At 40.0% G+C, this 13,048-nt stretch overlaps 1 protein-coding gene and 1 long non-coding RNA gene across 2 annotated transcripts; one reads left to right on the top strand and one right to left on the bottom strand.

Annotated features, from left to right (window-relative positions):
- Nucleotides 1–2,342: 2,342 nt before the first annotated feature.
- LOC139582656 (uncharacterized) lies at nucleotides 2,343–5,965 on the top strand. The gene is made up of 9 exons (XM_071412852.1): nucleotides 2,343–2,615; nucleotides 2,847–3,165; nucleotides 3,540–3,596; nucleotides 3,870–3,968; nucleotides 4,064–4,092; nucleotides 4,189–4,236; nucleotides 4,377–4,448; nucleotides 4,552–4,613; nucleotides 4,687–5,965. The coding sequence occupies exons 2-9, from the start codon at nucleotides 2,877–2,879 to the stop codon at nucleotides 4,733–4,735; spliced, it is 705 nt and encodes a 234-aa protein (XP_071268953.1). The 5' UTR covers nucleotides 2,343–2,615; nucleotides 2,847–2,876; the 3' UTR covers nucleotides 4,736–5,965.
- On the bottom strand, nucleotides 4,541–11,676 carry LOC139582657 (uncharacterized). Its single transcript, XR_011676395.1, has 4 exons — nucleotides 11,515–11,676; nucleotides 6,840–6,944; nucleotides 5,037–5,984; nucleotides 4,541–4,661 (listed from the first exon to the last, which is right to left on the bottom strand). It is a non-coding gene; the product is annotated as an uncharacterized lncRNA (long non-coding RNA).
- Between the last annotated feature and the right edge of the window lie 1,372 nt (nucleotides 11,677–13,048).

The following is a 13,048-nucleotide window of genomic DNA, read 5'->3' as shown; positions in this document are numbered from 1 at the left end:
CAGGTAAAGATGGTTGAGAGAATGCCAAGAGTGTGCAAAGCTGTCATCAAGGCAATGGGTGGCTACATTTAAGGATCTAAAATCTAAAATATATTTTGATTTGTTAAACTTTTTTTTGTTACTCCATGATACCATATGTGTTATTTCATAGTTTTGATGTCTTCACTATTATTCTACAATGTATAAAATAGTAAAAATAAATAAAAACCCTTGAATGAGTAGCTGTGTCCAATCTTTTGACTGGTACTGTATATATCTTTTAAAAATATATTTTCCTTAATTATTTCCCCCTAACCCTAGCACCCTTCCCCTAATTGTCGTAAACTAATGGACAACAACACGTAAGTTTCTACTTCCATTTTATACAGTACACACTATATACATTTTACGGACACAATGTATTTTACAATAGTTATCTTTAGTTTGTTTTTAATCCAATCCTTCAGTACCATCGACCCCTGTCACGCCCTGACCTTAGAGATCCTTTTTATGTCTCTATTTTGGTTGGTCAGGGCGTGAGTTTGGGTGGGCATTCGATGTCTGGTGTTCTATGTTGTCCTTGTGTTGTATTTCTATGTGTTTGGCCTGATATGGTTCTCAATCAGAGGCAGCTGTCTATCGTTGTCTCTGATTGGGAACCATACTTAGGTAGCCTTTCTTCCCACCTGTCTTTGTGGGAAGTTGACTTTGTTTAGGGCACATAGCCTTTGAGCTTCACGGTTTGGTTTTGTAGTGTTTATTGTTTTTTTGGCGTCATTTTGATTAAAATAAAGAAAATGTACGCTCACCACGCTGCACCTTGATCCTCATCTTTCAACAGCCGTGACAACCCCTCCCATCTATCTCTGTTACTATTTGATGCACATGCTACTTCACAGTATTATGTTGGAACTATACTGTAAAAATAATTAACAAAAATATATTGTGGGACAATATCAGGTTCCACACAAGGCATGGTTTCAGACCCATCCCTGATTCATGACCTTATACCTGCCCCCATTCTCCCCTTTCCTCAACCCCATTGAGGATTTTTTTCAGAATGGAGGTGGAAGGTGTACAATCGCCATCCCCATGACCGTGTCACCCTCCTGCTGGGCATGGATGAGCCATGCGACGACATCAATGCAGACTAATGTCAAGCTTGGATTCGCCATGCCATAAGGTTTTTGCCGACGTGCATGAACAAAGAGGACATTCACTGTGATGTGGATGAGAATTCATGGCCAAATGCTCAAGACAGGCTTGATGCAAATGAATGCATGCTGTTAGGTTCTTATTTTTCAGAGTAAATAACCCATGGACACTAGAGAAGCTTCAACCAAGTTTAATTCTTCCCAAAGGTTCTGTACAGCTGTAATCAGACAACCCAACATTTTGATATTTACATCCCACTTAAGACACTCCTCCTTCTCTCCAATCCTTAAATGTTATGGCTCTACAGGAAGCTAATAAAGAGGGTAACAGGATAACAAACCTTTATTAGTCCCTTAAGAGAATCTGTCCTCCCCTCCTGACCTCAACCCCTCCTTCATCTAATCCACAGATGTCTCCCCTGTTTCACACGTCGCTCTCCTCTCATCCCCCCAACACATTCCGATGCCACCGGTCTTTCTTCAGAGAACCATTAACGTTCTCCTTTGATTCTATGCTTCTTCTACCTCATTTATTTAACATCTCAATGTTCAAAATGTCAAACCCAACAAAGCTAAACGTTATGTTTATTTTCATTCATTTAATTTGTTTTGTTTATTTTTCTTACATTTGATTACAGACAGTACACCTATGTTGCAATTATATGAGATTTTTTTCCCATTAATAATTGTAGAGGATGTCTTCGTTGATTACATGTTGGATAGATATTATGGAATTATAGATTTTCTGTCAATTATTTTGGGTAATATAAGTGTATTGCCTAATGTGAAAGTGTGTAATCTACTGTAATTTACAGTACTGTAGCATATTACTTTCAGCACTTCTAAGGGCATGTATTGCATTGTTTGTTATTGGATTAACTGGTTGTTAAAACTACTAAATTGAGAAGATATCATTATGTTGTTTTGGTGATTAAACCAATGTTCTCATAACACTTCACAATAAACCTTTGAATCAGTGGTTGTGTGGTGAGAGATGTTTACAATCCAAATGAACGCACCATGACAGGTTTTGAATGAAAGAGTTGCTGCATTACAAGTGTGACCAGTTTGGTATGTACCACATACTTGTGAAAACAGTACCAAAATCGATTTTAAAAAACTAAGCTTGAGCGTTCTCACCAAGGGTGTGAAAAACACTTCTGCTTTGTGAACTTCAGTCCATCAAGAGTCTGAAATGATATAACCACTGAAAGGAAATTACGCTATGGTGATAGAGAAACTTCCCTCTTGGCACACACTGGATGAATCAACATTGTTTCCACAATATTTCAACAAAATTGCGTTGAACCAATGTGGAATAGACATTGAATTGACGTATGTGCCCAGTGAGTAGTGTATGGTGAGAAACTTGTTGTGCAGAGACACTCTGGCAGAGAGAGAAGCAAAGGAGAGTGAGGGAGAGGACAATGGTTAAAATGGCTGTTTTGGGACTGCTTGGGTCCCTTTTATATCTGCTAACAGGTGAGACCAGTGAGATATTTAGAGAATAACATGCAAACGATCCATCTCAGAAAACAATATATATATTCATATTGTAGAATTTCTTTGGTTGAGTAAACATTTTTGTTGTGACATTCGGTGGATATGGTGACTCCATTTATGTAAAAAGCATACCTTTTAAGTATATTAATGGTCGCCATCTCTATTCTAATCTGTATTCAAAATAATGACCTGATATTATGTTCTTGTCAGGTGTCAGTGGAAAAACTGTCCCAGAGGGAGATGATGTCAGTCTGCCGTGTAACAATGTGGTTAATCCAGACTGTTCCTCAACTACATGGATCTACAACAGAGATGGAACTGCCTACCTTTGAACTAGTCAGTCTAGGGAAGGTGATAAAACAACAACAACTGAACAACATGGCTGACAGACTGAGTGTGGGGCCTGACTGTTCTCTAAATGTTAGTGATGTCAGAGCTGAGGATGCTGGATTCTACACTTGTCGACAATACCTTGCAAAGACTGGACAACAAGGAGAGGATGCTCATGTTCGTCTGTCTGTTCTAAACAGTGAGTATCTGTTGCTCTGCAGTGCCAACATTTTCAATGAAAAGCTGATCAATTATGTCAGTAAGAGTATGTTTGAGTAAGATTGACCTTGTCATGTGGGTAATACGTACAGGACATTGAAAAAGGACAACAGTCCCAGCACAAAGAAAATGTATGTAGTGTATTTGAAATTTGAAGTGACCTTTTCTCTGATTCAACAAAGTAACATTGTCTGAGTAGTTGCATCATTTCAAAGGACAAAATCAATGTTATAATTGTGGCAATACGGGTTTGATTGAATTAAACCCCATAGTGTTGATGATAGTAATGTTGCTACTCGACCACATGTGAAACCAAAATTCACCATATGACACATTCATCTTATTCATATCCAGAGACCATATCCTCCACAACTGCAAGAACATCCACATCATCCAATCCATTCACTTCTGGTGTAGTAGCTCTACTTTATACAATAATATCTCCATCAGTGGAGGCTCGTGGGAGGATCTATAGGAGGACGGGCTCATCGTAATGGCTGGAATGGAATTAAAGGATCAGAGTCAAACGTGGTTTCCATATCTTTGTTATGTTTGATACTGTTCCATTTCATTCTAGACATTACAATGAGCCCGTCCTCCTATAGCTCCTTCCACCAGCCTCCTCTGATCTCCATATGACCTCAGGCTCTCTGTACTGAACCATCCTGTCTCTGGTCCTGCCAGGTTCTCCTCCACCAAACCAGATCCTCATCCTCCCTGTGGCTGTGGGAGCAGCTGTGTGTGTTGTTGCTGCTGTCATCGTACTACAGAAAAGGAGAACAAGTATGTCATAAATTGAATAAATATAGCCTACCAGATCACAGTGATAGGAAAGTGACACCTCAGACACCTCATTTCAATTTTGCTCTGCTTTTCAGATAACCGAATGTCAGCTGATGCCAAAATTGTGAGGAACAAATATACATTATTGCATATTGTATACTTCTCTTTCGTTATTTACTAGATCCTGTGCATTGTTTACATTTCATTTTCATTTTTGTAGGATCTGACTGCAGGAAGCCACTCTAACGTACCAACCAATGAGGACAAGGTCAGTAAATCACAATATGATTACATTTCTGTCATTATATTTACTCATGTGAATCATGATGTTATTCAGCTGTTATCATGCAATGGGATTAATGTCCAGTTAATTAGTCCATAATCTTATTGTTCTCTGTACACTTGAAGCATCAACCTGATGGCAATATCACCTATGCCTCCATCCTCCACTTCAATCAAAATCCCCCGCAGAGTGTTGATGTAAGTGAAACTAAATAATACTGTGTGCAGGTATGACTCTTACGCCTACATAATGTTTAAAGCCTTTAACTGGTTGTGTGTGTGTGTGTGTGTGTGTGTGTAGCTCCAGGGTGAGGATGCAGTGACCTATTCCTCTGTTAAGCCCTCTACTACCAGAGGGAGAGACAGCGAACCCTGCTGACTCCAGCTCCCTCTACTCCACTGTCAACAAACCTCAGGGAGCCAAGACATAAGGAGAGACAGAGAACCCTGCTGACCCCAGCTCCCTCTACTCCACTGTCACCTAACCTCAGGGAGCCAAGACATAAGGAGAGACAGCGAACCCTGCTGACCCCAGCTCCCTCTACTCCACTGTCAACAAACCTCAGGGAGCCAAGACATAAGGAGAGACAGTGAACCCTGCTGACCCCAGCTCCCTCTACTCTACTGTCAACAAACCTCAGGGAGCCAAGACATAAGGAGAGACAGTGAACCCTGCTGACCCCAGCTCCCTCTACTCTACTGTCAACTAACCTCAGGGAGCCAAGACATAAGGAGAGACAGTGAACCCTGCTGACTCCAGCTCCCTCTACTCCACTGTCAACTAACCTCTGTTGTTTAACCTTTATTTAACTAGGCAAGTCAGTTAAGAACAAATTATTATTTACAATGACGGCCTACCCAGGCCAAACCCTAACGACTCTGGGTCAATTGTGCGCTGCCCTATGGGACTCTCAACCACGGCCGGTTGTGATACAGCCTGGAATTGAGCCTGGGTCTGTAGTGATGCCTCTAGCACTGAGATGCAGTGCCTTAGATTACTCAACGCAGCGGTTAAATGTATCATTTAACTTGTTAAGTTGACTGAGAACACATTCTCATTTACAGCAACAACCTGGGGAATAGTTACAGGGGAGATGAACGGGCCAATTGGAAGCTGGGGATGATTAGGTGGCTACAGTATGATGGTCAGATTAGGAGTGTAGCCAGGATACCAGAGTTAACACACCTACTCTTACAGTATCTGTGCTAACATAATTGCAAAATGGTTTTCTAATGATCAATTAGCCTTTTAAAATGATAAACTTGGATTAGCTAACACAACGTACCATTGGAACACAGATGGTTGCTGATAATGGGCCTCTGTACACCTATGTAGATATTCCATTTTAAAAAATCAGCCTTTTCTTGCTACAATAGTCATTTACAACGTCTACACTGTATTTCTGATCAATTTGATGTTATTTTAATGGACCAAAAATTGGCTTTTCTTTGAAAAACAAGGACATTTCGAAGTGACCCCAAACTTTTGAACAGTGGTGTATTTATACCCTGGATTGCTGATGCTATGTGTTGGCCAATGAGATGCTTTGAAGCCACCGGTCGGCTATATTGGCACTCCCTAGTAGGAGCAGTCCTCCATAGAAATGAATGGAATTCTACAGTATTTTCAATTAAAAGTATCAAGGATGAAATAACATGTATTTAAGTATTTTTGTTGTTGTAGTGAGGACAGTAACATTAGTACAAAAAATAAATATTTTTTTTCATGTTTAGCTCACATAATATACATTAAAAGTATGCATAAAGGTGTCTAATAGAATAAATGGGTAAAAAAACAAATGAAGAAATTAATAAATGCATTTCTATAGCTTCCTAAATATTTTACAATTGAGGAGGAGTACCAATATTGCTGCCTGTGGCTTCAATACAGCACCCCCTGTCCGTCATCCAGGGTATGCACACATCATGGTTTTAATAAACACCCACCATGACGCCCATTAGATTTGCCTGATATCAGACAATCTAAAGGTAGAGAAAACCCCCACCAACTTAGGTTAGGGAGTAAAAGTAACGTGCAACAAACCAAAAAATGGAGACAAGAAAAAAGGCTTTAACATAGAAAGGCTATCCAAATCAAATGTATTTATATCGCCCTTCTTACATCAGCTGATATATCAAATGTATTTATATAGCCCTTCTTACATCAGCTGATATATCAAAGTGCTGTACAGAAACCCAGCCTAAAACCCCAAACAGCAAGCAATGCAGGTGTAGAAGCACGGTGGCTAGGAAAAACTCCCTAGAAAGGCCAAAACCTAGGAAGAAACCTATAGAGGAACCAGGCTATGAGGGGTGGCCAGTCCTCTTCTGGCTGTGCCGGGTGGAGATTATAACAGAACATGGCCAAGATGTTCAAATGTTCATAAATGACCAGCATGGTCAAATAATAATAATCACAGTAGTTGTCGAGGGTGTAGCAAGTCAGCACCTCAGGAGTGAATGTCAGTTGGCCTTTCATAGCCGATCATTGAGAGTATCTCTACCGCTCCTGCTGTCTCTAGAGACTTGAAAACAGCAGGTCTGGGACAGGTAGCACGTCCGGTGAACAGGTCAGGGTTCCATAGCCGCAGGCAGAACAGTTGAAACTGGAGCAGCAGCATGGCCAGGTGGACTGGGGACAGCAAGGAGTCATCATGCCAGGTAGTCCTGAGGCATGGTCCTAGGGCTCAGGTCCTCCGAGAGAGAGAAAGAAAGAGAGAATTAGAGAGAGCATATTTAAATTCACACAGGACACCGGATAAGACAGGAGAAATACTCCAGATATAACATACTGACCCTAGCCCCCAGACACAAACTACTGCAGCATAAATACTGGAGGCTGAGACAGGTGTCAGGAGACACTGTGGCCCCATCCGATGAGACAAATACTCTCAACTGTTTGAATAAAAATAGAGTTTAAGTTAACTGTGATGAATGTTGAAAACAAAAACTTTAATTTCTATATGCAGGAAATCCTATTTTAATAATGGGCATGGTAAGAATTGACAACCAAAGTGCGAGTCATAATTCCCATGACACCTAGCAAAATCTGAAAAGCGGTTCCTTCATTTATTCCATAGGATATTTTTTGTTTCACTTAAAATAAGGTCTGTGTTTCGTGTAGGCTTACATCACCGTGCCAATTTTATAACTGTGTAGATATCCATAGGACAAGGTAACTCTGATCAATATTGGCTAAATATAAGCGAAGATAAAAAAAAATGTAGAGTGGATTTATGAAAATATGTTGACAAACGTTACCTTATCCTAGTGAGATTTACACGGGTATCAAAACGTTGAGGCGGTTTAAGCCTGCACGAAACACAGTCCTTATTTGAAGTAGATCAAGACATTCTCTATGGAAGACATGAACGGTAAAATAACGAAGGGAACCCCTTTCAAATTCAGCCGCAAGTTATTACAGGAATTATAATGCGTCGACTATTTCTCTCTAAACCATATACCTTTGACTAATCAGGAAACTATCACCTCGAAAACAAAACGTTTATTCCGTTCCGTATTTTATCTAACGGGTGGCATCCATGAGTCTAAATATTCCTGTTACATTGCACAACCTTCAATGTTGTCATAATTACGTAAAGTTCTGGCAAATTAGTTCGCAAAGAGCCAGGCGGCCCAAACTGTTACATATACCCTGACTCTGCGTGCAATGAACGCAAGAGAAGTGACACAATTTCACCTGGTTAATATTGCCTGCAAACCTGGATTTCTTTTAGCTAAATATGCAGGTTTAAAAATATATACTTGTGTATTGATTTTAAGAAAGGCATTGATGTTTATGGTTAAGTACACATTGGAGCAATGACAGTCATTGATTGATTGTTTTTTTATAAGATAAGTTTAATGCTAGCTAGCAACTTACCTTAGCTTACTGCATTCGCTAACAGGCAGGCTCCTCGTGGAGTTCAATGTAATCAATGCAAGATTGTATCCCCCGAGCTGTTAAAAATCTGTTGTTCTGCCCCTAAACGAGGCAGAACGTTCCTAGGCCGTCATTGAAAATAAGAATGTGTTCTTAACTGACTTGCCTAGTCAAATAAAGATTAAATAAAGGTGTAAAAAAAAAAATGTAAAAAAAAATATATATATATAAAAAAATCGTCGCCCAGAAATACCGATTTCCGATTGTTATGAAAACTTGAAATCGGCCCCGATTGATCGGCCATTCCGTTTAATCGGTCGACCTCTAATCTGTATGATGTGTGAACTGGGTACTGGGTACTGTGTTTTCCCATGCTGTGTCAGGGTTTGAGACTGGGTCCAGAAAGACACTTGATTTGATGTTTCCAGACAGTTCTGATGTAACTACTCTAATTCCCATCAAGACAACCAGCAGTACTCCACAACAGTATAAGACTGGTCATGTAAAAACAGCCCCAAACATATTGATAGGAAGTACTGCTTGTCTAGTGCTCTAGAGAATGGAGTAGAGAAAGATGTAACAGATTGCAGTAAAGAACTCTATAGGCAACACAGAGTCAGTGGATCCATACTGTACTGTGATGTCACCATTATTCACCAATGACAAGTGGTCACTCTGTTTTCCACTACTGTAGGACGACCCACACCCCAAAGTGACATTTGTATGCAAGAAATTCTTCTGTGTTGTCTTAGGAATTCAGCATTCTCTGTGTTAATCTCAGCAACCCCCATTGTCTGACCTCTGAGGAGCAGAAGTTACATCCTGTAGGTCTGATATCGGATTGGAGGTTAACTTTACATTAATGCCACTGTTCTTTCTCTTTTTTGTTATTATATTACTTTTTATCATGTGGAGTCAGATATACATTTTAATAGGCTAATTTCATGGTCTAATTACAAGTTGCGTGTGATGTATATACACTGCTCAAAAAAATAAAGGGAACACTTAAACAACACAATGTAACTCCAAGTCAATCACACTTCTGTGAAATCAAACTGTCCACTTAGGAAGCAACACTGATTGACAATAAATTTCACATGCTGTTGTGCAAATGGAATAGACAAAAAGTGGAAATTATAGGCAATTAGCAAGACACCCCCAAACAGACCACTTCTCTGTTCCTATGCTTCCTGGCTGATGTTTTGGTCACTTTTGAATGCTGGCGGTGCTCTCACTCTAGTGGTAGCATGAGACGGCGTCTACAACCCACACAAGTGGCTCAGGTAGTGCAGCTCATCCAGGATGGCACATCAATGCGAGCTGTGGCAAGAAGGTTTGCTGTGTCTGTCAGCGTAGTGTCCAGAGCATGGAGGCGCTACCAGGAGACAGGCCAGTACATCAGGAGACGTGGAGGAAGCCGTAGGAGGGCAACAACCCAGCAGCAGGACCGCTACCTCCGCCTTTGAGCAGGAGGAGCACTGCCAGAGCCCTGCAAAATGACCTCCAGCATGCTAATTGCCTATAATTTCCACCTTTTGTCTATTCCATTTGCACAACAGCATGTGAAATTTATTGTTAATCAGTGTTGCTTCCTAAGTGGACAGTTTGATTTCACAGAAGTGTGATTGACTTGGAGTTACATTGTGTTGTTTAAGTGTTCCCTTTATTTTTTTGAGCAGTGTATAATATACTGTATATACACTATTCAAATATGTCTGTCCACCACACTACTATCCAGGAAGTACAGCCTATACTGCAAGACCAGCCTTGTCAACCCCATCTTCTGCTGGTATTGTATTTAATACTGTTTCCCTTCTCAGTTCTATGGTAGACAGTATGAGTGGTACAGCATGGGGACAAAGTCAGATGTACTACCTTGGTCAACACAAAGCATGCATTTGTACATGAAACTAAACTTTCATGTTCCATTTTATAACTTGGCTGTGGTGCCGTTCACACTTCTCTCTTCCTGTATGAATTTCTGCTTCTCTGTGATGCCAAATACCAACACTCCAGGTTTAAGGTGTTATATAACCTTTCAATTATTTAGTGGATGGTGTGAACAATCATAATCCATTACACACAAATTAAAATGCTGAATTAGATCTTTGTTGTTCAGACAGAGACGAAGTTGTAGAGGGGTTTGGCTGATGGATATTGGTCTTCAAACTTTACTTTAAATCAATCTAAATGATTGACTGTGTTTAATCACTGTCTGTCTCATTGTCCAGGTACCAGTAATGCTGTTAAGTTGCCCATCAGTCACATCATGCTCTTTGTGACACTGACCATCATGGCTGCCATAGTCACTATTCACACAAGGAGGAACCGCCCACCCAAGGCTCTGCCCCCACAAGCAGGTGAGAGTCACAGGCATTGGTCCAGTTCCATTTAGGTTCCTAACTCCTCCCACAACATCAGAGTTCACAGATCTGATAGGACTGTATAGACCTAAACATTATGAATGGTTCCATCAATCTATAGAACACATGGAGCAAACAACACATTACATTCACATTCTGATCTTCAGATGTGTGAACTGAAACGGAATCAGGTCATAAATAGTCATTGAATATTCTCATCTTGTTCCTCTAATCCTATTAACTAGTTCATCTTTATGGTCTGCTATAGAATGAATGGTGAGACATGTTGTTTTGTTCTCTGTATAGAAGAAGCCTCTGGTATTGAGGTTCATGTCCTGGAGGAATGACCCCTTGTTCCTCTTCTCCCTGTGCTGGACTAAGACTTTCAAACTGTCTGGAGCTTTATTGATTCAGTAACAGAGGACAGTATAAATGTTTTTAAAGTTGATGTTTATATATTTTAGTGCATAGTGTGGAAGATGTATCTTTTTTATAGTATCTTTTTATACACCTTTATGTAGTAGGGATTCAAATATCAGCAAACCTTGGCTGATGTGTTTAATTTTTTCTGTCCATTGTTAATGACATCAGCATGGAGAAATTCCTTGGTATTGTTTAATTAATCATTTGTGTCCTAAGCAGACTTAAAATGAGCACAATGCTTCTTCTAAAATGTATATTAATTACTAAAACTGTTTTTAAATAAACTAATAAAAATACAGTATTTCAAACTGCTACAGGTGTTTTTCAGGCTACCCTTCCACAATGTCAGGTAAAGCATGAATACATTGACCTTATTTCATTTACAACCTTCTTCTAGTCAGCAGCAAAGATAGATGTGTCTGTCCTCTTTCTGAAAGTCTACTCAGAATTTATATGACAAAATAAAGAATTTTAAGCACTTGAAGGCCTTGCTTACCATAGCCACCAGTTCTTCCCGTTGACATTGCAAATGACTTTAGCCTACGTTGCAAATGACTTTAGCCTAGTCACAGACTACTCCATTTATCACCTTTACCTGCAGCAGAGTTTCTTGCCAGGCGTAGTGGTGCTGCCTGTAATCCAAACATCTGGAGGCTGTATCACACTACGTTAAACAGGTGTCCACATCAAGTTTGGTATCGGTATGACCACCAGTTTGTCTAAGGAGGGGTGCACCGGCCCAGGTCAGAAATGAAGCAGGTCAAAGCCCCTGTCCATTAGTGGTTTAGCGTCTGTGAGAAGATGCTACAGTGCAGCCTTGGCAAGACATTGAAACACAATATTTGATTTTAATTTAGTTTCAGAATAAATATTCTGCTTCATTGTGGCAGCTGCCTCGTAGTGGAACAAAATGAAAAGATATTCAATACGGAAAGAGAGAACTAGGCTATAGCTTAGCTAGCAGGGTGTAACACAGACGCTGGGAGACGAGAAGCAAGAAGTAACGATGGTGACAGGTGTGCGCAATAATCACCACACTGGCAACAACGAGCGCCGGAGAGGGGGAGCGGGAGTAAACGTGACACAGGGAGTATATCTCACAGTTGAGAATTATACTGCCTCCTACTGGCGAAGACAGTAAATTACTGAATTAAACCCCAACAGGTAATACAATGTTATGGACCTCTTTGAAAGGAGTTAATCAGTTCTGACATTAGTCAAAATAATTTTCAACATGAGTAATGAAGGAAAAAAACTGTTATCAGCAAAGCTGAAATATGTTTTCCTAAGAAGCTGCTATTGTGCTACATACTAAAAGAAAATAACAGAAGCATAGGTCATCGCATCTTCACCTTGGACCAACAGAGACAAGACGCACAAGGTCACACCAAAGTAAAGGCTGTAAACAGTGTATAGGAGGGAGAGTGATACCATTACAATATGTTCAGTATAGCTTCACTTACATCAACTCTCTGAGGAGGATTTTGATTGAAGTGGTCAATGGAGGCATAGGTGATTCTGTCAGCAGGTTGACTCTACAAGGGTCAGAATTGTTATTGAAACGTGAATCATTGAAACTGGACATTAGTCTGATTGCAGGATAACAACTGGGTCAAATGATGTTTCATATGAATCATGTTTCAACTTCCATTAGGATATTGATGCACTAACCTTGTCCTCATTGGTTGGTGGGGTGGAGTGGTTTACTGCATTCAGACCCTTCATAAATTAATAACAAAGGTAATGGATTCAAAACAATATAATTATAGTGGAACCTCTTAGTTATTTTACTACAATAGTATAATACACTAACTGTTTAGTCACAATGTGTCAATGACATGTTTATGTTACTCACAATGCTGTTGATTGTGAGTAATCAGTAATCAGTTGATTCTCTGAAAAGAACAAATAACTGAATAATTGATACAGTGGAACAACTGTCTCCATGTGTATTACTGTGTTATTATTGCACTCCATTAAAGTCAAAGAAAAATGATGAATGTCAGTATGTACATGTTCTCCTTCTGCGTACTATAAAGACAACACACAACTGCTCCCACAGCCACTCCTACAGTCACAGGGAAGATCTGGTTAAGTGGAGAACCTGAAAGGACCAGGAAGAGGATGGG

Source organism: Salvelinus alpinus, chromosome 8 (assembly GCF_045679555.1).
Source record: "Salvelinus alpinus chromosome 8, SLU_Salpinus.1, whole genome shotgun sequence".
NCBI lineage: Eukaryota > Metazoa > Chordata > Actinopteri > Salmoniformes > Salmonidae > Salvelinus > Salvelinus alpinus.
Note: the sequence above shows the minus strand (reverse complement) of the source record. Positions and strands in the feature narration are given on the sequence as shown.